Source organism: Natator depressus, chromosome 7 (genome assembly GCF_965152275.1).
Source record: "Natator depressus isolate rNatDep1 chromosome 7, rNatDep2.hap1, whole genome shotgun sequence".
NCBI lineage: Eukaryota > Metazoa > Chordata > Testudines > Cheloniidae > Natator > Natator depressus.
The window spans coordinates 81717960-81742316 of record NC_134240.1 but is presented as its reverse complement, the minus strand read 5'-3'; the positions used below and the strand labels follow the sequence as shown (position 1 = coordinate 81742316).

The 24357-nt window shown below is 40.3% G+C and overlaps 1 protein-coding gene across 1 annotated transcript in view; it reads right to left on the bottom strand.

Annotated features, from left to right (window-relative positions):
• The window catches only part of COL13A1 (collagen type XIII alpha 1 chain), a 153282-nt gene that overhangs the window by 7857 nt on the left and 121068 nt on the right, over positions 1-24357 (bottom strand). The window contains exons 26-41 of the mRNA XM_074958917.1: positions 22575-22619; positions 22103-22171; positions 21286-21309; positions 20097-20150; positions 19487-19531; positions 18281-18433; positions 17529-17627; positions 16285-16338; positions 15958-15999; positions 15167-15193; positions 13243-13323; positions 10141-10176; positions 7292-7345; positions 6674-6727; positions 5893-5928; positions 1835-1921 (exon numbers count right to left, since the gene is read on the bottom strand). Of these exons, the coding sequence (XP_074815018.1) occupies positions 1835-1921; positions 5893-5928; positions 6674-6727; positions 7292-7345; positions 10141-10176; positions 13243-13323; positions 15167-15193; positions 15958-15999; positions 16285-16338; positions 17529-17627; positions 18281-18433; positions 19487-19531; positions 20097-20150; positions 21286-21309; positions 22103-22171; positions 22575-22619 (960 nt within the window). The remainder of the gene's footprint in view (positions 1-1834; positions 1922-5892; positions 5929-6673; positions 6728-7291; positions 7346-10140; positions 10177-13242; positions 13324-15166; positions 15194-15957; positions 16000-16284; positions 16339-17528; positions 17628-18280; positions 18434-19486; positions 19532-20096; positions 20151-21285; positions 21310-22102; positions 22172-22574; positions 22620-24357) is intronic.

Below are 24357 nucleotides of genomic sequence, written 5' to 3'. Positions count from 1 at the left end.
CTTGATGATTTGAAATACTGAACTGGTATGTTTCTCAGGGATTGTTTGAGAGTTATGTCTGCATTCTGATGGGTTGTTTTGAAATGTGGGAGGTGCATAGGTGATGTGGAGGAGAGTCAGACTTTACTTTCAAGTATTCACACTTGGCCCGCGGAGTTAATGGAGGATTTAAGCATTTCAAATGATCAAATAGAGAGTTGAGGTATTTGAGGGTCAGCTTTTGAAGCATTGGTCCAGCAGGGGTTCTGAAGGAAATCTTAAAGGAAGAAATGAAGCAGTTATGAACAATACTCTGTAAATACTCTGCAATGTGGTAGCACATCCAGACTACTGCTTCATTTCTCCCAGCACCACAAAGGGATGGCTGTAGCAACCGTGACTCATTGCAAAGGGTGTTATGGTCATATTGTGAAGCAAGCCGCGTGATGGGAGGTAGGATGGAGGTTGGTAAGGATGGCACCATTGCTGTAGGTTTACAGTTCATGCCACTATTTGGAGGTATCATAAAATAACAATCAAGAATGAAAAGCAAACAGAAGCATGCTGGAAAGGGAAGGTAACACCATACCAATGGGCAAGGGGCATCCAGCCCGTCCAGCCCAGGTAACCCCGGCTCACCCTTCTCGCCTTTAAAACCTCGGAGTCCCTGTTCATGAAATCAACCACTATAATTATTCCAGTCAATGCCATCCCCTCCATGTCATGGGAGGAGAGGCCCAGTCCCACACTGGTATAATCAAAGGGCACTCAAGCTACATACCCAGTACATAAATAATCAGTGTTTGAATCTCTAGTACATAACCAGTAGGAAAGGTTGCCTTGCTGGTTCTGTATTCTGTGTGAGTCAGAAGATGTTTTTCCGATTTTGTTAAATCTGGGAGGACTCTATTGGTGGGAGGAGTGGGAAGAGGATCTCTGTTTTTAGAAATCATCTTCATTTGCTGTCCCCACTTTGAAACAAAAGAGAATAACTTCTGTGCAGGATCTGGCTGGGCACATACACTGCACTTATCACTGTGGTATGCAAGTGACTCTTCAGCTTGAGCAAATAATATACCTGGGAGGTGAACTAAAAAGATCAATGATAACATTTTAGACACACAGAGCTTCCTTAATAGCTAGGGTATGATTGATATATATAAAATAATCCTTGCTGCCATGTATCATTATGTTTTTCCATTAGTAATTTAGACAATAATTTGGATCATTCTTGCTACTTTTTAAATGTAAAGAGGCTTCCAATGAAGTGAGATAACGTCATGTTGAATGACATAGCCATCTTGATCATTTTTTGCACCTCCCATCAGATTTCACACCAATTTTTGTTTTCCCACTGGGTATCCTAACCTGGGTGCCCTGTGTCATTATCAATGAGTGACTCCCTTACAAAACACATCAGATGGACACTGCTCAGAGCAAAAAAGAAGGCATTTTAGATTTCATCACTGCTTACGGGTGATGATATTAAACATTGCCAAAGAACAACAACCCGTAAGTGGGGGCATGGGAGTTCCAAGGTTCTCCTTTCATAGCAAAACCCCTTTGCTCTCAGCCTCCTGCCATTTCACCCATTCCTTTTTGAGCTCCTGAAAAGAAAGGGCCGAAGCCAAAGTTACTCTATAGCCCCAGTGCTCTTTAAGGGACTGTTCCTGGCTTACACTGAAGAAAACAGCTGTGCCTTAGACTCCAGCTGCAGCAGCGCAAGACCTTTTTTAAGCAATGTGACTTTTGTGATAGCAGGGTGCTCTTTATGCCCGTCATTTACTTGAAGTTTTCCTTCTTTCTTCCTCATTGGCAAATCTTAAAATAAAACATTTTATAAAACAGAACATACCAATGGACAGGGTGCATCTAATCCAGGCGCTCCTTGGTCTCCCTTATCCCCTTTAGGCCCTCTAGAGCCTTTCTTGCCCCTCTCCCCCTGTAAATAATAGTTTAGTCCAAGAAAAAAAATACACAAAAGCTTTAGGATCATCCATTTCAAATAAATGTCAGAGATAGTTTAAAAAAAATAAATAAACAAATGTCTAGAAAAATATTGTAAAAAAGGAGATTCCTTCAGTTAAGTTGCCCTTATAGGAAAGCCTTTTGTGGATTTATTGATATTTTTAATTTACATGTATTACCCTTCAGCAATTGTCCTGATAAGGATTCTGATCCACCATTGCATTAACTGAACTGTCAACCCCCTGAACTTTGGAGATGGGATTGCACTGGGGACTCCTCCAGCCAGGAGAGTGACACCTAATACCACTCCGCAGACTGGCTAGGAGGAGATGTTTGGACACTGAATGATCCTAAGCCTGGCTTGGGAGCCCAAGTGTGTCACTTCTTTGACTCTCATGAGCTCCACTGACCCAAGGAACAAGATACTGGCCGCTTGATTCCAAGTCTGGCTCTCCTGTTTTATCACATCCTTGGACCGGATTACCAATTCATTAGTTTTACACCTGTTTTCCTTTATACTTCTCCTTGTCCTTCCCCCCAAAGTATTTCTGGTTTATAGTAATATAACAAGTAATTTTAAATGCATTCTCTTAAATGATTTTTAAAATACTGTATGTTTTACGTAAGCATTTTCCACTGCTTTTTTTAAATGCTGTACTTTAAAAAAATAAAATGTCTCTCTTCCTTGATTAACAAAAGCAGATCTGTATCTGTCACAGCTTTAATTTTAGCAAATGAATTAGCCTGATATTGCCATTGTTTTGTGCAGAGAGGGTCTGAGTTTTCTCTGGTATAAAACTGGTTTAAGTCAGTGTCACGCCATTGACTTCAGTGGAGTTACTCCTGATTTACATTGGGGTCCGTGAGAAAAGAATCACACCCAGAGAATGAAATTCATCCCTGTGCAGAGGGCCAGCATAAAGCCTGTCTAAAAACAGGGTATAAGTGGATCTTAAACAGTGAACAGGTCTCCCGATGCCTCTCTGCACAGGGTAAATTTCATCCTCAACTCAAACTGAATTAAATAGAAATTCTAAGCACAGGTCAACATCAGGATAGGCCTTGATATTTACAAGAAAATATATATACAAAATATCTTCATATTAATTATATTTTTCAAAAGAGCAGAGCTTTTCGAAGCTGCTGAGAATACAATGGAAGTGGCATGGCTGAAGAGGGAATTTTATTTAGTGTCGAGATGGTAAGGATTAGAAGGTTCAATAAAATCAGGCAGCAGAGGTATAGGTTTTTTTTTTTTAAAGAAAAGTAAAAGGTTTTAGACAAAATAAATTAAAAGCTGACAAAAGAAATGGATGGGATAGGAGAGGTAACTAGGAGAAATCACCGAGGATCAAACACTGGAACAGAGAGAGGATAACCCGGGAGAAAAAGTGGAATGGGTTGTAGTGGAGGGAGGAGGAAGGACCCAGGAAAAAAGGCAGAAGAGGAGGAAGGGATAAAGGGGACAAAGGTGGACCTGTAGAAGCAAGGAATACACACGAACACACAGACAGGAGAAGAAAAAAATAGATATTATAAAAAAACTGTGAAGAGTTTAGCTTTAATGCACACTTTCAGCATTTATACTTTTTCAGTTGGGTTATTCACAAGGCTGTCATATTCCAGTAACATTTCAGTTGTTACATAGCACACTATTTTCATGACTGCACTGGATCTTGAAGGCTATTATTATACATCCTACAGTGACATAAGAACAAAGGGCTCTGCTCCACAGAAAAGATCCACAGCATAAAAAGGCACAGTTCTGTCTTTTGCAACTAGAAGGCCTGTGAAGGGGATTTTTTGCCAAATTACTGCAGGGAATGGGGTGGGCACTTCAGAACCTATTTTCAATGTGTTCATCACAATGTATGTGCATAAATCTTATTAATAGCCCATGGCTGTTACTAGTACCTACTATTAAAAAGATTTTAAAATAACACATTTTCTTGCTGGAAAAGAAGCTATCAAACACAAGGCAGGTGTTTGCATTCAGTTGTTAAAACTCTCTGTTCCAGGTCTCCTGTCAAAGGGAGTCCATCTCAGATGATCAAAATAAAAAGCATTCATACCTGAAGAAGTCCATGTCATGTCACTACTGTGGTATGTCTCCCATAAATGGGTATGAAAGTACCATAGCCTATGCTCAACCCTGCGCTATGGGAAAGGAGAGCAAACTCTTGGTGACTAAACAGTTTGGCTAATGAGAGACACCATTTGGTGGCTTAACAATGCATTTGAGCACACAGAAGTCTCCAGATTTCTGCAGAATGGAGGTATTTGTAAGAATGTCAATTAGACTGGGGCATCGGACAAAGCCATTTGCTACGGGAAGCTTAAATTTTTTAAAATAAAATTTACTCTAATTCCTCAGAGTTACTCTAATAAGTAGCCCTCTTAATAATTTGTTAAAAGGACTGTGGGCTGAGGAGGAGCCCTTAATTTAATTGTTAGTGATAAAATATATATTTGCTGGATCAGACCTGAAAAGCTACAGTATTTGCCCATTCACAAACTCAGTTTTCTCGAACATTTTTGTTTCAAAACATTTGTTGCATTTCAGCCAATATTTATTTCAAGGGGACCATGACACTCCCCTCTCATCATCTATGAAAGTTGCTGTTGTTCCCACTCTTCAGTTATTTTTATGTGAGGGAGAACCATGAAGCCACATTAACCCAAACTGATTCCTACTGCAGCCAACAAAAGACCCATCTTCTAAATACATTACCAAGATTTAAAGCCAACTGAAAAAGTCTAAATAAAGATCCTGTTAAGCTTATGTCTTATTCAGAAAAAAAAACCTTAATAAAATAAAGAGGAGGTTAAAAAGCAAAACCAGAAGTGGAATGATTAAAAGGTAGCAGCACCTTGGAGCTGCCATGAATTTCAAGCAATTTGGAATAGTCTCTCCTTGTTTAACATGCTGACTGGCAGTGCATTTTTCAAAACTGTTAATCTGTCCAACATAGAATCAGAGGAGCACTTCAGATGATAAGGAAGGAGAGACAGCACTTGTCAGATGTTATCAGCAAATATATTAATCTCATACAATTACTGCTTTGACACATATTCCATCACAGCTTTAGTCTATTTCCGAAATGCTTGCATATGGCATCAGAGCCTTATAAAGAGAATCTAGATCTATCAAGTGAATAAACTATTCTCAACTGTGTATCTCTTTATTGTTGTTATCAAAGGATTCAGATCACTAATAATCCTAATATAAAAAAAGCATAAATATATACACTTGGGTATAGTTTATTTCTTTATAACACAGGCACATGATGTAAAAAAGATTGTCAGCAATTAACATAATCTATTGCTTTTCTTAGGACCTGGCTCTACAGTTCTTATGCCAATTCAAGTCAAAGCCAGAGTAAGGAGTCTAAGACTGCATGATCGGGTTCTTTAATATAGTCATATTTAATTTGTTCTCCAGACTTCCATGTTTGGTTGAAAAAAAGATGTAATTCTGAAAATTTTGGAAAACATTTTGCTGCAATAAAGTGGCTGACATTCTTTTTCAGCATTCAAGGGCAATTTGAGTACCATGTGACAAGATTTAGCTATACCGCCATTATTAACACTCATGGAAATTGTCTGGTTTACATCCCTGCACATCTCACTAAGCATGTTAAGGTAGGATTTTCAAGAGCACTCAGTACTGGCCTCATTCAGTGAGAACAGAGAGAGGCCACCACTGAGCACTTCGGAAAATACAGTGGGTATGCTTTTAGTGTTTGAATGATGATGTCTTTGGTTATGGTGCATTGTATAAACTACAACCATCGCACTGTAAATTACACATCTGTAAGTTGCTTTATAAGGGTTTAACAGGTAAGAATTCATCTGGTTTTTTTCCAGGTAATTCAGAAATTAACCATTCCACCACTGCATAAAGACATTAGTAACCAAATGCAGGAAGTTTGGTTCCTGACTTACCCGGTTTCCTTTGTCACCAGATGGGCCTTGTAAACCCTAAAATAGATCAGTAAGAAGAAATATATATATATATTTTAAATCAATGTCAGCCAAACTAGTCCCTTTGTTTACTCAGTCAAAATAATTCTTCAGACAAAAATTCAGCAAATAAACTAACGTCTTCATTTCTATTTTAAAACGAAGATAGTTTGTGATCTAAAGCTACAGCTCTAATGCTACACCCGTTATGTACATGAATAAACCCTGATCATGTGAGTAGTCCCATTGAAGGGCTACTTGTGTGCCTAGGGTTACAAAACTGGGCCCCAATTCTGTCTTGTCAGCCTTTGGAAGGCAGATGTTCAGTTCAGAACAGTAAACACTTGGAATGGATATGTTCAATAAAAGTACCTTAGTATAACATATGAATAGTCTAAGCATGGCTTACTTTTTATTCCAGTAATTTCAGGATCTACATTGTTACATATTTTATTCTCTATGCTTTAAAATATATTCTTCTGCTGGCTAGACTAATTATTTTTCTATTGTTTGTTTTAAAGTATTTAATTTTAAATTGAATTATTTAAATATCACTCAAGATGCTGGGACTGGGAGAAAAGTCTCTTGCTTTGAAAATGAAAACCAGGGTTTCAATTTACCACTATTTGTACAAATTCCTCAGCTTCACTTTGACATTTATATGGCAGTGAGAGAACATTTTCTCCCATTACAGCAGAGTATGCTGCTGTTGGAAGGTGAAAGCTTCATGGATGGCAGACAATTTAGAGACATCAATACTTACAGGAAGCCCAGCTGGCCCCTTTGGTCCTGCATTTCCAGGGTCTCCTTTACTGCCCTAAAATAGAGACAAAAGAGAAGATTTTTTCTATTTTTGTACACAGTATGGGGTACAAATACACTTCGATCTGGAGGTCCAACTCACAAGAGTGTAGCTGTAGTGGTACGAGCAGCAGGAGGTCCTAGCTGCCCAAGTATGTGTATAGCATCTTGGAAGGTAAATGTTTGGAGTGGCTAGCGCCTCCTGCCACTTGTGCCACCACGGCTACACTCTACTTTTAGTGGCTAGCTCGATCAGAGCTAGCATGGGTATGTCTCCCCATGCTGGAATTCATACTTCCATCTTGAAGTGTAGACATACCCATTAACAGGCTAGGCACAGATGGATAAACGAACACTTCTGAAAATAATGCAAAGGGCACCTATTTCAGGGACGTTAGTGGCCTCGTAGAGAAGAAGCCAAAATATAAAATGTTTAAAAGTCACAAAGAGGCAAGTCCCAACTTCTGGAAGGAGCTGCAGTTACTGTACTTTAGAAACAGTAGCAGCTGGCACTGTCCATGAAACTTTAAAGAAGCTGGGGAGGGGTGTGTGTGTGTGTGTGCGTTTAAAGCTAACTTACCCTTTCCCCTTTTGGTCCTGCTGGTCCTGGAGCTCCAATTGGTCCTGGAGTACCCTGCAATTTTAGAGAGAAAAAGACATAAACCATTTTCTTCATGCTCAGGCTTCTTTACAACTGAGAAACAGCATGGTCCTTGAGGAAAAAGCAGAGCTGAGAAGGAGATTCCAGTTATGTAAGGAGTCATTTCAATTACTACAGCTTTCAGGATTGATGAGGACAGTTTCTCTCAACAACTCCCACATGCAATTATAGGACCATAGAAATTGCCATACAAGATTAGTATATTTTTACAAAGCCTTATTTTTATTTGTGGGGTGGCTATCTTGAAAAATAACATTGACAGACACCCCTTTATTTGCTAGGTGACTATATTTTTACCCATGAGTTTGCATCCCCAGCAAAGCTGAAACCTGTAGCAGAATAAAGGCGACATTTTAAGCTTTTTTCCAAATGAGTTCAGCTGAGCAAAAATGAAATAGAATTTGCATTATTTTTTGGTAGGCAGATCATCATGCAGTTTGAAAGGTCACCATGCCGCATGGACTAATGCAGATGCACGCATACACAGAGGCAAACATGAGAGAGTACCCATTCAGTCCTAAATCCTCTGTCCACCCTTTCACCGTTTGGATCACTCCACCAAATTCTAGGTCATGGTAAAGGGAAAATCCAGTGTCTGTGCTCAGCCTTTGGACCAGGAGCAGTCTCCCTTTTTCATACCAAAATTTTCAGCCATATTGAAGCTTGCTTAGATGTTGGTAAGTTAAGTAGTCAACCCAATCAGTTCTTATCTTTTTGCATTAATAATGCAGTAGGTAGGCAATAGCCCTTTTGGCCATGAGAAGTGTTATCATTCTTGAAGACAAGATAACTAATTCAGATTTTCTGTGGAAATCCTTATGATTTACACTCATGTGAATCTGGATTCAGCCTCTTGTGGACTCCTATGCCACATGTGATAACTAGGGTTGCTAATTTTGGTTGGACATATTCCTCGAGGTTTCGCCGCATGACATAAGAAGTAATCTTTAATTAAAGATTAATTCCTGGAGATTCCAGGACAATCCTGGAGAGTTGGCAACCTTAGGTCATATGAGTGTTCTGTGCCACAGTATCTAACATTCTCCGAGCTGCCATTTTTAAATCTAAGTAAAGGATTAGGAGATTTCAAAGCACCTTTCTAAACAGAACATATTTATGCATTTTACCTTTTTAACTCTATGCCAGATCAGATCATATTATGTTGAACTGGTGAAAAACTAGCTATCCATCCAAGTTCCAATTTTTTAATTCTTTCATGGACTGCTAGAAAGGAAAATTACTTCTCAGACAGGAATGGAAAAGGGAGACCTTTTGGACCTTTTACAGTAGCTTATCCTTTTGATTGAAGGAAAAGGAAGTGGAGGTTTAATCAGGAGAGGTTGGATCCTGCAATCCTTACTCACAAAAGAAGTCCTACTGACTTCTGTAGGATGACTCATGTGAGTAAGGAGGACTATTTGTACCTGTAAGCATTTGCAGGAACTGGCTGGAGAAGTAATTCATCATGACACACACACACCACTTGAGTGTGAATGAAAAAAAAAATCATTCCCTGGACTCATGCAGAGGACTGTAAGTGCACCATGGGAATTTTAACTACCTATACATTTTCTACATTTTAAGATAGTTTAAGGCCTAGAGTCCCTAAAGATCCATAGGGAATATCTAGAAGATTTGTAAAAGTAAATATACAACTTCTTGAAACAAATATGCAAATGAGAAGTTGTCATTCAATTTCTTTTTGGGGAGAGTTATGGGGCAATTAAATTAATTCCTGTTCCACTGAAAAAGGGGAAATCAAAGTACCTCTGAAAAAGTCAAATCTGACTGTATTTGGAGGCTATATAGCATCCTATGAAGAAATAATAATACTTTGCCCTTACATAGTAATTTTCATCCAAGGATCAAAAGTGCTTTATAAAATTGGGTTAGCATCATTATTTTTGTTCCCATTTTACAACTTAGGAAAACGTAGGCACAGAGAGGTTATCTGACTTGCCCCAGGTCTCACAGTGAGTTAATGACAGAGTGAGGGACAGAACCAAGCAGTCTTGGTTCTCAGCCTCCTGCCCAACCACTAGACCTCACTGCCTCCCAGATAAATAAAGTTAAAACTTCCACCAATGGTTTTTGAGACTTGGGGAAAGCATTTATGAAGTTGCTGAAGCTCAGGAAACTGTGTGGTGTGTTGGTGCTCACAAAGGGGTGGCTAGTGCTGTTTTTCAGAAGGTTTCTCACATGCATCTCCTCCTACTGGAGAGGTGCATTTAAGGTTATAATAAGAGCTGCGCATGCAACCCATTACAATGCAGTCCTAAATGGTATGTGTGAGAACAGTGCACAACAAAGCTTTTTGCCCGTATAACAAAACACGAGGTGTTACTATGTCTAAGACAAGTCTGAGGAGATGCTGTTGCACAATGCTGTAAGCAAGGCTACCACGGGGAAAGACAAGACGGAGACAGTTCACAATATGAGGACAGAAGTAGATGGCATCATGGGTTCATGCAGAGGCTTCATTTAATATAATCCTGGTAATAATAATAAAAAATAAAGTAAAAAAATGTTTAAAAGGATGTGATTAAGGCTAAAATCCCTAGTCCCAAATGGACGTACATTATTGAGAACGACAAGAAGGCGATCTTTCACCTCTCAGTAACAATATCTAAATTTAGCATTTTGACATCCTATCCATCTTCAGGGAAAAGAAAGCTACTCATAATGTAAATGAGGGCATAGTGGGATGGACAAGACACATCACAGTACCAGGGAAGAGGAATGTAGGGTAACGGAGAAATGGAACTCACCGGTGGTCCAGGCCTGCCGTCTAAACCTGAAGCACCCTGAACAGATGGGAAAGGGTTAACAAAAAAGGCAGGAAGGAGTGGGAGGTGAGGGGAGAAAAAGGAAAGGGGGAGGGAAGAGGTGAGTGAAGCAGTGACTTGAGACAAACATATGCTTGCAATAAACAAAAACAAAAAATAAGAACTCAAGGACAGGTGATGGTACTTACAAGGAAACCAGTGAAAACATAGAGACACTGAATGCACGTAATACTGGCTAGTGCCTTTAAGATACCTTTGAAAATGCAACATTCCCTCTTACTCTGTTTCAAAGTACCACTCAGTGATCACCCTAGGGAGAAGCTGCTCTGTGCTGTTCTAGGCAAGGAGACGGGCATTGTGACAGTGGAGCTGAGGACCCTTGTAATTACAGTGTCAGGCTGGCCAGCGCAGCATTGAATTATCAGTAAAATGAAATACAGCACTGGTACTAGAGTGGAATCAAGGAGCCTAGAACCCACCCAGCTATCGATAGGTTCTGGAGAGCCATCCACTGCTCAGGGAGTTCCCAGCTAGAAGTGTGTGTCAGTTTAGTGGGGACTTGCGTTCCATTTTCAAAACTGCCCATGATGCTTCACATAGAGAGAGTTGCATGGTGTAGCAGTCAGACAAGGGGGTAAAGCCAGCTGTTGTGAGTGGCTGAAAATCAGATTTATATTGGGAATCTTGCTTTAGCTTCAACTTTGGAAGGGTCACTGCTGATCCTTAATTTGAATTAGAATTAAGAATTCTTGCACACACATATAATATCTTGTAATCAATAGTGTAGGACATGTGCATGATAGTGTTGACACAGTATTTCTCAGTTTTGATCTCATTCGCCTGATTGCAGTGTGAACACCTTAATTTGTAATACTGTCTAGAGTAGCCATTTTTTAAATATGTAAGGCCCAGTTCCATAAAGGTACTTAGGTGCCTTAGACCCATTTTTAGGCTCCACTGTGGTCTGCAAAACTTCTGCTCAGCTGCCACCTAAACTCACTTGGCGCCTATGTTTTTGTCTCTGGGTACGTGCACTGCTGTCTCAGTCTAGGTGTCTGAACTCCTGTGTCCCACCTAAGCCCCCGTGCGATCCACAAAGTAGGGGAAGACAAGCAAAGGAGTCAATCTCACCCATGGGGCCCTATCCAGTGGGTACGCTCAGAGGCTGCCTACCAGGTTGGGTCCCATTCAAAATTATTATTATTAGTGGGGGTGATGACCTTACAATATTTAGCCAGTGGTCAGAGCACTGACCTGGGTTGTAGGAGATCCAGGTTCAATTGCCCTTTCTGCCTGAGTGGGAGAAAGGATTTGACCCGTGGTCTCCCACCTCTCAGGAGAGTGTGCTAATCACTATGAACTAAGGGATACTCTGATGTGGGACTCCTGCAGTCTCTCCTGTTGAACCTGTTCCTCTGTGAATAAATAATTAAAGGGTCATTGGAACTAGGGGACTGGGCCCTCAGCGTCCCACCTCCATGGTGGCTGCCCTAATCACAAGGCATTCTCATTCACTGTCTCTCTGGATTCCTTTGTGCATCTGGGTCTAAATGTTTAAAGTCGGGGGGGCCAAATTCTGGTTCAATTTATTGCCCTTAGTTGAGCTCGGTGGGATTGTGCTGATTTAACAATTGATTTCTAACACATTATCTGCAGTCTATCTCTGTCACAATAAATGCTAATTAAATGCTTAATTATTTCAACCACATTTAGGGGTCTACATTCTGAAAATTTGCAGGATCAGGCCATTTATATCTTAACAAGAGAGTATTTATATGTCCTGAGTATGTAGCTTATTTCCTCTGAATATGGCAAATAAAATCCATCTACATCTCTATAAATATTTTGCTAACTCTCAACGGCTGCATAGCTCAATAATTATGTTTCGTGTGGTTCATTTACTACCCAGTTATGTTTTTGAGGGTGAATGTGATATTGGGAGGGTTTCTGCTTTCCATATAACTCCCCTGAGAGCAAGTTTGTTTCTTGATTTATTGCCACTTGCATAGCATTATAAGGAACTGTAGATGGGGGAGCTGACAAGGAAATGTGTGAGCCAGCCCATCTGTTCAACATGCTTCCCAACCAAGTTTCATATGTCATATCCTCATTTTTGAAGTCACTTAGCACATCACTGCTTTAAACATCTTGGCACCATTGTTATAAACAAAGACATGCAATTTTTCAGCCAAAACTATCTGGACAAGAGTGCTGGGTGATAACACAAAGGCCAATAACAACAAATCACACAAGTGCACACAACAAGCTCTTTGCAGTGAATGTTTCCAGGCAGTGTGAGGTTCAGCAAAGGCGTACTTTGGTGCTTTCACTTCAGTGCTTTTTTCTGAATAGGTAAAACTCTGTGCCTTTTCTTTACAAAGTCCTTGGTTTTGATATAAAGCGACCACACTCTGATTCTTAACTCTACTGAAATTCATTAGCGCTTCCTTGATAACGTGTAACTGAGCAGCACGGTAACACTGGTTTAAACATGAATATGCTGAAATAGAATATCCTTACTACATATACAAGAGAAGAATGAAACTTAATTGGATATTTACTGCTTCTGGGAAGGCATCAAGTTTTATTGCAAAAACGACAGGGATAAGTTAACTGGATTGGATAAATTAAAAAGACCCCAAAGCTTGAACAAAACCTTTTTTCAATTTACAAACAGCTCAACCAACTGGTTTCTCTTCATTTTTGCACATCTCAGCATTTTAAGGCCAGGACCAAACCCAGAAGTGCTAAAAGACCAGAAGAAAAGCTGTTCATACAGTATTTTGAGCCAGGAAAGCAGAAGGAACTTGAGGGAACCTGTTCTAATGAGATTCCTAGTCCAATTTTACAGATCCAAAGGAGAAGTTTCTCCAGTTTCAGATGCTGATCCCAACCAACTGCCCAAAACAGTTGAGCCTTGTCCATCACTAAAAACCAATAGGCACTGCTGCTCATAGGCCAGCTTTTTGTCCCTAACTCTAATTTTAGATAGTCAAATCTTTATCTGTCTCTCTTATTTTGGGATCTTTCTAAGACTGGACTATGTATGGCTTCCCAAGTTCTCCTTGCTTCCTGGAGACTTACGGGCAATCCCAGTGGACCTCGGTCTCCTTTCTCACCCTCGACACCCTTCTCTCCTTTCATTCCATCAATCCCCGCTTCCCCCTGAAGGAAGAATGGATCAGAAAATAAACCCATCATGGCACCACTTCTAAAACAAACATTTCTCCATTCCAAAGGCATAGCAGCACCAAAGATAGTATAGTAGAGGCCAAAGAAACCTTGGATAGTGTGGACCTGGTTTTCCTCTCATACTGGAGAACAACACTGTAGCTCAACTGACTTCAGTACGGTTACTCCTGATTTACACCAGTGCAGGGGAGACAAGAATCAGGGCCAATGTCTCATTACAGAATTTATGGGGAACAGAGCTCATATATTACCCTCCCTTTGGTGTTCAGAAATTAGTGAGAAAGTAGATCTATGACAAGCATGTGGAAGTTAAGTGTATATAATAGAGTTGGTCAGAAATTTTCCGGCAGACGTGTGTCATGGAAATGTGTTTGATGAAGATTCATCTTGAAATTAAAATGGAACAAAAGTGATAATTCTATTTTGAACTTTTTGGAATGGAATATTTTGGCTTTCCGCTTCTAAATGATTGTTCTTTTTTTAATTTCATACTATAAAATATCAAATGAAAAAAGCTGTAATCAGAATGAAATGTTTCAATGTTGTAACAAAATGTTTTGATCAACCAAAAACAATTTTTTTATGTGAATTTTGGTTCACAGGAAATTTTGCAATTTTTTGTTTTCATTCCATTCTGGAATGGAAGAAATTTCAAAATTGCAAAACTCCCATAGAAATAAAAATTCCAGTTCTTGTACAGCTCTAGAATGTATATATAACACATACTTGCCACCTTTCCCTTAATTAAGAAAAAGCATTCCTTTTTTGGTAAAAATGGATATCATTGCCCATTCTCCCAGAAACAAATCTATTTGGCTTAGTGTATGTACTTGGAAGAGACTTCCTACCTCTAACATGTGCTTCCAAAGGGTAGCCAATTCTCTTCCCAGTCACTAAAACTTGCCATAGGACTGAAGAGGCTATAAGGAACCTGGGAGCTTAAGGGGATGGAATATAAGACTCCATACCTAAGTTTTTCTGGACTTGTTTCTTTTAGGACCAGGCCTATATGGCCAATAGGTATCAGAGCAATTTGAGGAGGGTCATGTGTGGTTGTTCCTCCCTCACCTCTAACCAAAACTTCAGGAATTTGTTTGGTCTGGGTCTTTTTGGTACATACCCACACAAACTACCAGGCCTGGGTCTTTCAAAGATTTTTCAGACAGGTGGTAGCAGTGGTTAGTGGTTTATTGAGCAACCAACATTTCTATATTTGTATGTGTACCCAACACTGGGGGACAATAGGAATGAACATCTCTGGTTTTTACAGAATGAACCAATCCTGAAAGCCAACTGGTATGCAATGTGAGGACATCTGTCCCAAAAGTGCTGTGTCCTGTAAAGGTGCCATTCCAATTGGCACCATGAATGTATTAGGAGGATAAGCTCAGAAAGCCAAACACCTAGACTACTCAGGAGGAGTGGGTACTTCCATATTTAGATCAACATCTTACAATCTTCACTGAGAGGTCATTTAAACCACCTAACTGGATCAAAGCTAAAATGTAGAGCTGGGCAATTGAAATATGCTGTTGAAATATGCTGTCTTGTCAAAACCAAAATGTATTGCAGAGACATATTTAGTTAGGTGAAGTTTTCATCAGGAAGGTTTCTGAGGTCCAGGATGGACCCTCAGATCACAAAGAGAGACCTGAATTGAAAACTTGACCTTTTCAATCCTTAAACGGATGTTTCTGACACAATGTCTGAATGTTTTATCTTCATTCCAGTGCAGAACAAAAACAAATTTTTAAACCTATGTAATTCTCCAGCCAACTCAAGTAAAATATCAATACTTAACAGCTTATAGCCTTACCTTCGGTCCTGGAAGGCCTTGAAGACCCTACAGTTGAGATAAGAAATGGTAATATTTTATTACTATGATTTTAAATCCCAGTTTCATGTGCAGTGTGATACCTTGGTTTTTTGACAAGGTGGATGAGGTAATATCTTTTATTGGACCAACTACTGTTGGTGAAAGAGACAAGCTTTTGAGCTTATACAGAGCCGATCCAATAAAATATATTACCTCACACATCTTTTATCTCTAATATCCTGGGACCAACATAGTTACAACAACACTGCATACAACCTTTCTCTTCTGGCATACTGAGCTCATATATGCTTAATATGACATTGTCAACTATATACATACATAGTGCTTTGGAAGGTATCATTTTTTACATTAGGGCATACTTCATGTACTCTGGTTTGGTAATGAAGAGAGTCTATCCAAAAACGGTCTGGCAGTGGTGCATGCCTGCTGCTAAGATCATTTTCCTGGTTCGTCACTCTGATTACATTTCTCTACTGGCTCCCTTTGCATCAAACACAAGCGCTTTCCTTTAACTTTAAGGCCCATCACAACATAGGGTACAGCTATCAAGCTAAATTAGTACCTTCTGCTGTGTCAGTTTCTCTCTTTATGCTGCCATTATTTCCAACCTTTACTGCCGACCTGTGAGCTTCGCCCTCAGATACCTCTGTCTCCCACACCACTTCTTATACACGAGAAAAGCTCCATCAAAAATCTGTACAATCATTACACTAACTTCATTCAAATCTCTCCTTAAGTCTCGTCCCCCAAAGTAATCAATCAGAACTTACTGCAGCACCTGGTGGGCCTTGGGGCCCAGGTGGCCCCGATACCTAAAAATCAAGGTAAAAAAGTAATTGTCATAATAAACGCTTCTGTGAAAGTACAAGGCACAGTCTACAGAAAACTAGGTTTTTGGGAGCAGTGGATGGCTGGTTATTAAATCACATGGAAAATGGTGTTTGCCACTCCAAGAAGCTCATGAAGGCTATGAGGATGCTGTTGTGTCAGTGATAAGGTGGCTGGTGTGAGACCTGCAGAGTTTCAAGAAGCACTGGTGACAAGATTCAACTGTACATCTTCTGATAGTACAGAAAAAAGTGAAGAGAGAAACTTACTGAGTCCCCTGCGTCTCCTTTTTCCCCATCCTCACCAGGTTCTCCTTTCTCTCCCTGTAAACACAACAATATAACTATGTAAACAGATTTCAGAGTGGTAGCTGTATTAGTCTGTATCAGCAAAAACAACGAGGAGTCCTTGTGGCACCTTGGAGACTAACAAATTTATTTGGGCATAAGCTTTCGTGGGCTAGAATCCACTTCATCAGATGCATGGAGTGGAAAATACAGGAGCAGGTATAAATACATGAAAAGATGTGAATTGCCTTACCAAGTGTGAGGTTGAAGAATTCTTCAACAAAAAAACTTCAGAAACAGACTCCAACGTGAAACTGCAGAACCGGAATTAATTTGCAAACTGGACACCATCAGATTAGGCCTGAATAAAGACTGGGAGTGGTTGGGTCATTATAAAACCTAAACCTAATTTCCCCCTACTGTTACTCACACCTTCTTGTTAACTGTCTGAAACGGGCAACTCTCATTACCACTTCAAAAGTTATTTTTCCTCCATTGGTATCCTGCTGTCAATTGAATTGTCTCGTTAGACTAACTTCACACTTGGTAAAGCAAGTCACATCTTTTCATGTATTTATACCTGCTCCTGTATTTTCCACTCCAGGCATCTGATGAAGTGGGTTCTAGCCCACGAAAGCTTCTTCCCAAATAAATTTGTTAGTCTCTAAGGTGCCACAAGGACTCCTCGTTGTTGTTTTTATGTAAACAGAAGCACCAGTGAGAGTCTAGCTCCACCAACAGCCAACTGTGAAACAGCCACAAGTTTAGAAATAGCAATCCCTTCAAGGAGGAAAGAGAACTTAGCATTTATTTACAAACATCGTTCATCTGCATCCCTTTCTGCTCCCTATATTATGCAATATTATGCAATATTATGCAGTGTGTGAAGGTTCAGGTCCCTGAAAGTGTTATCCCAGGATGGATTTTCAGTTTAGGGATTATTCTCTTAAATCCTAGAGTTGGGGTATGGAGAGTATAGCTAGGATCTGCTATTATTTCACCAGCATGCAGGGTAAATTTTTCAAAAGTGCAAAGCAATTTAGGAGAAAAGTCCTATTGACTCTCATTGAGACTTAGGATTCTATATCCCTAAGTCACTTTTGAATGGATCTAAGGCTCCTAAATTATGTAAGCCCTTTTGAACATGTAACTCTCAGAGTTCTGGTGCTTGCTCTGTCCTCAGTTTAACCCAACTTGAAAATTCATTCTTTCTTTTGCACTCTTACTGTCAATCCTGGAAGTCCAATTAGACCTGGTAATCCTGAAGGTCCTGGTATCCCTTGGTCACCTCGTTCTCCTTTCTCCCCATTTGGGCCATCAAGACCCTACAGATCAAGAAAGACTTTTGTTTCTTGCAATACTAAATCATGCAAATGAAAGATAGACATAACGTTAAACTGAAATATGAAAAGCTCCTTTAGTTCCTTGAGTGGCATGGGTGATGTTAATGTTCTCCACTTCACTCCACTTGAAATCAGAGGGTTACTGGTGCATGCTATCTGGTTTTGTAGTTGTGAAGTGCTTCATTGCTCCATGTGAAGTCAATGGGAATACCCACATGCTTAAAGTTATGCTCATGCTTAAGTGGTTTCCTGGATTAGTGCCAAAATCTCGTCCTAACAACTAATTCTTATGGGACTGAGAGCAATAGTCAGTTATTAATAACCTTGTGGAAATACATAAGAGACACAGTGTCTTTTAATCTGTAAAGCATTATTAATCCACTATTACTTTATTCAGAGAAACAATTAGGATGTGTCACTCAGAGAGCAGCCAGGGTTTTCAACCCTGAAAGACTGATGTGATTACTTCTACACGTACATGCACTGTACGCTAAGGAGGATCTCTGTCCCTAAAGTTCACATTCAAGGCCCTCAACATCTGCAAGTGTTTGCACCCAGGCTTTTGGTTCATGTCCATCTCTGCCGTGACTGTTTACAAACACAACTCACTGCTATGATGTGTTGTATTTACTCACCGGAGAGCCAGCTTCTCCTGCCTCCCCCTTTTCCCCCTTTGCTCCTGGGGTCCCCGTAAGTCCAGTCTCTCCCTTCGCTCCTGGAGGTCCCTCCTTTCCTGGGGGCCCTTGGGGACCAGGAGGCCCCACCTCTCCTGATTTACCTCGTGGCCCCTAAAAAGATATCCACATGATTTAAAAATAATACTTCTACAATTAGGGAAAGAAATCAAAGTATGGGGCTTAGTTCACTGGAGTCTCTGGGCCTGACTCTCATTCACAATGAAACTCCTTTACACTGCTCAGGCAGTGTAATGGAGCCTTACAGTGAGTGTAATCAAATGTAATTCACAGAGGAATATGTGGGGGGGAGGCTCAGTGTAAATGAGATTTAGTCCCTCTCGTTCTATTACAAGATACAGTCTGGTGGTTTACACAGAGGTAGTGCTTAGCATAGGAGTAGATGTCATTAGACAACACTCTCCTCTTGTCCATGGACAAGTAATGTGAAATTTGCAGTTTTCCTTTATCAACATTTTTGGGGTGAAAGAGGAACATTTGATGAAGTAGTGACTAAAAGTCCAAAATTATAAGCAGTGCTTAAGCACTTTGCTGAATCAGACCCTAGGGGACTACTCATGTGCTTAGCGTTAAACATATCGCTAAGTGCTTTGCTGGTTCAGGGTCAGAGGATGCAGCAGCTAGCGGGACTGAACCTTAATGGGTCTGATTCTGCTTTCATGTAAACTAGTGTAAATCAGGAGTAACACCAATGTTCTTACATTGCTGTAAATCTGGTACAAATGAGAGATGAATTAGAGTGTATATCTTTCACGTATACAAAAAAAGGTGAAAAAGGATGTGCTGAATGGTTCATGTATGTATATTATTTAGAACTGGTTAAATTTTCCAAATTCAATTTGCCATCCCCTTGTCCCCCCAAAAACATGGATGAATTTTTTTGCAAAAATGTTTATGAAAAACGAATCCTGTCCTTGAGCAGCTACAGTGCTGCTCAAGAAAATTTCAGAATTGAATAGGTTGATGAAAACTTGTGGTGAGATTTTGAATTTCCGTGGAAAAGAGAGGAGACATCATTAGAAAAATGTTAATGGAAAAATATTCCCATTGTTGACTAGCTCCAGTTATTATCAGCCATTAAATTCCCAAATCCAGCAATAGAGAAGAGTCATAACTCTCATCTGCAAATGGCATCTCTCGTCTTACCTTCTCTCCATCGTGTCCAGGAGGACCCGGCAAACCAATTTCACCCTAAAGTGCAAAATCATCATAGATCATTTTTTAAAAGTGTTATTTTGCCTACTTTTACATGGGGCTTAGAAACTGGAAGATGGGGCTTGTGCTATGGAAACAGTCAACAGCAATGACTATGGGAGAACTAGTTACTCATTACTAATAACCACAAAAATAAAGGCTGCAAATGCTTAAGAGACAGGGCTCAAAACAATGTCAGAATTTTAAGGGTGCGTAACTCCAATATAGTTGTTCATACTGATTGGAAGTTCATGGCCTGGACTAGACTGTAACCATGCACTGAGATTAACTCTAATATGCAGTTGTTTGAAGGACAGTGGGAGTAAGAAATCATTCTCCTTCCTTGAGCCAAGGCCATGCCTGGTCATTGTGGGAGGAATGTGAGATATGGAGAAGGCAAAGAAATGATAACCAAGCATGTACAGAGTACAAGGAGGAGAAGGATTGCAGAATGTCATGGGTGATGCAGGTGGACAAGGAGCATAATAGCATCAGTATTCCAGCCTTTGAGTCTCATGCATTTCTAGTTATCTTTTTATGAATGACAAAGGGAAAGTGGTACCTTCTGTCCTGGTAGCCCTGGGGTCCCAGCTACTCCTGGAAGTCCAGGAGGTCCCTAAATAAGAAAAATATGCAAATGACATTTTTTTCAAAACCTTCTCATATTGGAGGGAAGGCAGAATTGTATTTTCTTTACATTTTTGCACTGGCAATCCTGAAATATATTAACCTGGAAAATGAATAACTAACAGTGGGCTACTGAATAACCAACAGTAGCAATTCAAAGTCAAATTCGGCCACAGATTTATTTCTCCACTTGATGAACAAAAAAAAGTTACTATGAAAATGGCATTTTTGATTATCTGCTTCCGATAATGAAGTCAATTAAAATAATTATTTGCTATTGATAATAAATATATTCTGCTTGTAATCTGGTACCCAAATAGAGAACATAGATAGCAGGAAAATTCTATATTTCTGAGTTCCCCAGTGCAGGTTAAATTTAATTAAGTGACAAAGTATCACAAATTTAGCAGCGGTAGAAATGATTATTTACCTGCAATTTTCAAAATGCCTCAATTTTTGGGTACCCAGCTTAAGACATGCATGTTGTCATAAAGGTGAGCACTCAAAAATGAAAGCCCCCAAAATAAGAAGCCACTACTGGAAACGCTGGCTGATATGCAAGTTCCTAATGTGCACATCATCATAGTATCTGTTTGCTATATATAAAATTAAAGGTCATAGCTATTTGATAATGGTCCTAGTTCTTCATCCCATTTTAAATTGCCCCCTCAACTGGGATTAATATTGATGTCTATCTCCCAGGAGAAACAGTGCGGGGCTATCATACATCTCTGGTATTAGGGAAGGGCATGCTTAAGAGAGGAGATTTTCACTGGCCTTGAAAACAGCACTACTTAGGCCAACCCTGACCTGCACTGGGCTTTCCTTACTTTGATCCTCTCTGCTGTCTGAGTGCCTGACCAGCAGCATTACTTTTACAAAGCAGGTAAACAAATAGTACTAATAATATAAGAGCCTCAGGAGTAAAACACAAGAAGTGTCCTTCTTTTAGCTATCAATGCTGCTTTTCAGTGTCAGCACGAAACTGTAAAGGCCAGACATTCTTGTGGCATAGAATTAAAAGTTTGTCAGTCTGTATCACTGCCTACTTTCCTCTAGCTGTTACTAAAATCCAGTTACTTCTTCAAAAAACAAAATGCCCAGTGAGAAGAGTAAGAACTCACCATCAGGGCCAACGTTCGTATTTCCTAAAAATTAAAATAAATAAATAAATACAAATAAAAGTCCCACTTGAAAGTTAAACTATTTCTGAACACAGTATTTGTGGGGTTTTTTTCTCTTTAACACTATACTGGTTAAGATGACTAGGAAGTATATTACAGGCATTAAATTAAAATAAGCAGAAAAGTAGCCCCAGCTCCCTTTGTAATAGTATTCCAGAAATGTACTCCTTCTGTGCTGGGAGCACTGAGGGGCTGTCAGGAAGGCTGGATGGTAGAAATTGTGGGTAATCTTCTCCTGGTAGGTGCATGACTAGTCTAGAGTGAAAGACATTTCCCTGCATGGTTTATGGCCTTATTCTAAACAATCTAATATGTATGTTCTGGGTTATTCTTATGAGGGAGTTCAGATGAACTCTGTGTCTACCTTATTAAGAATGTGTCCTGTGTCATTGTAAAGGACTAGCACTATATAAACAATAAGCATTATTCATTGCTGTTAGTATGGAAGAAGAAATATGTTGGGCTGGACTGACATGCTTAGTTTTGTCCATCCAAAATGAAATGTGATATCAATGTTCTTAAATTTTCTGTCTTTCCAAGGGGACATTCTCTTCCCCTGGCCCCACACTTCTTCCATCACCTAGGCTACTAAAAAGTGTAGTGACCTGCAACTCTGCTGGGGATCTCTCTGTCACTACAAAGCAAAGGGAGAAAGAACCAATCTGACTGAGAGAAAGGGTCTCATTGAAAACAACCTAACAATTCACTCCAGGAGTCACTGAACATGGCTCCTGAGCTGTGTAGGCTAGTTTCTCACCTGTAGAGCTTCGTTGATGTTACCATCATAATCCACAATTTCATCCTTTCCTGGCTCCCCTTTGGGACCCTATAAAATGAACCAGATCTCGAGTCAGGACTTGGTGTTCCCATGCAGGATGGAGTTGTCTGAATTCTTCTAAGTTAAAACCGTTCAAGGAGCGATTGATAAATACAGCTGTGGGGAAGTGCTTATGGCGGGAAGACTCCAGCATGTAGTACAAAGAGTGTTGCTAAACTGGTTGCTCTTAGGTTCTATGGGTCAGATTCACCAGTGTGCTCAAGCTGCTTTGCTCTACCATGGCAATACAAACGAGCTATAAACCCAGTTAATCATGGTAAAGGGTTTGGCAAGACACAAGGAAAACAGTCTGGAAGCCATTTAAACAGGACAAGCAGTCTTCTGCTCTTTCTAAAATTCCTTATATTTTCATGAATGAAGCCCCTTTATTAGTCAGTGGAGTAGCACCTACCCTTGGACCAACAGGCCCCTGTTCTCCAGCTGCTCCAGGTTCTCCCTGTAACAATACAAACATTGCATTATCAAAGGTCTGGAGTTTTTTGCTGCAACTATGAAATGAGTTAGGGCTAGATTCGCAATACATTGACCCTGTGTAAGGGGCAGTGCATAGCTGTGTAACCCCAGAATCACCCTACAGAAGGATTTGTCTTTCCCTGCTCTCTCCTTGCCCCAGCAGGGGATAGTAATTTGCTATAGACCCGTACCAGTAGCAAATTACTGCCCCAACACCTCATACTGGCCAGTGCATTCAAGAATGACGGAGCCAAATCTCTGCTCCCTCTCCACCTCTCCCTACCCACCTGCTTGAGGAGAGAGTAGCAGGTGCTTAGCTGCCACTTGCCTCTGAGCCCAAGGTCCAGGGCAGGCACGCAGACACGTGGGGATGGGGCACTCCTACTGCCACTTATGCCCCATGTGCAGGCCCCTAGCCTAGGCCCCAGTCTGCGTCTTTGTATATTGACTTTGACATTCCCTCTTCCATTGCTGATGGAATGTACTGCACAGACTAAAATGATAGTTCTGTAATGAGGAGTGCAGCCCTGAGACATGACTATGTTCAGTCATGAAAAAAAAAGAGCAAAACGGGAAACTGATTATGCTTACCAGTACTCAGAATGGTCACAATACTGTGGCCTTGGGTACAGCCTCTTGAGATGACAGGGGGAATGGTAAAACAAGAAGTCATAATCTAATGTTCGGGGGCACTTGAAATCAGAATGTGAAATAGACACACCACGAGAGGGGGTTCAAGCAGTGTTTAAAATTCTCTGTATTGAGAAGTTTGGTACTAGACAAAGCTGATTGTTTAAGGTCAGGGAGATGAACGTGGAGTGGCCATCTGGTATTTTGCTGGTGATGAATAACGCTAAAGTCTTTGATCCTCCTACAAATTTAATTCTTTATCCTTAGACATCCCATCCCATCGGAGCCCTGATTTACAGCCAGAGTGGTGCTCTGTGCTTCAGCCGCCTTAACAGGATTTGCAGGGACAATTCCCATTGTGTATGTGGCCTTTTGTAATATTCTTTTAAGAGACGCATTCTTCAGCACTATAACGTAGACACTACAAACAAGTGCCTTGTACATGGTAAGCTGACATCTTGTTTGAACTTCAAATGAGACTGTAAAGCTCACATTTTAGGAGCAACCATTAAACACAGTCACAAGTGCTACATCATTATGTTAGGAGGTAAAGCAAACAAGGATCAACTGATTAATGAAGACACAGTTTTCCAATTGAAGAGACCCTTCTCTCCCCAGAAAGTACATTTATATATGTATAACCCCCATTTCTTTTTCTTATTTCAGGACGTTCAGCCAAAAACACTTATTGTTGTAATTACAGCTGCTGTTTCTACTTATGCCCTACTATCACCATTCCACAACACTGTCTAGCATATTCTTTATTCAGCACATTCCCCCAGAAGCTGCTTGTTTGAAAAGATTATTCAAAAGACTAGGTCAGCCAAGGGAGAACCTATAGGTCTTAAAATGTTGTTGTACATCTCCTCCTATTTTCCTAACCCTTTAGTCCCCGTTCTTGATACACCTCTTTTGAAGGAAGCACTTCCGCTGTGCTGCAATGGTACTGATCAATATGTTCAAATTGATTCCAGGTAGCACCCCACCCACCTGCTAGTTCCATCAAGGTCCCCCTGCTCTGACCCACTAGACCCCTCCCCTTTCCTCCCAGATCCGAGGAGCCCTGACTTTCAGCCCTCCCTGTCTCACTA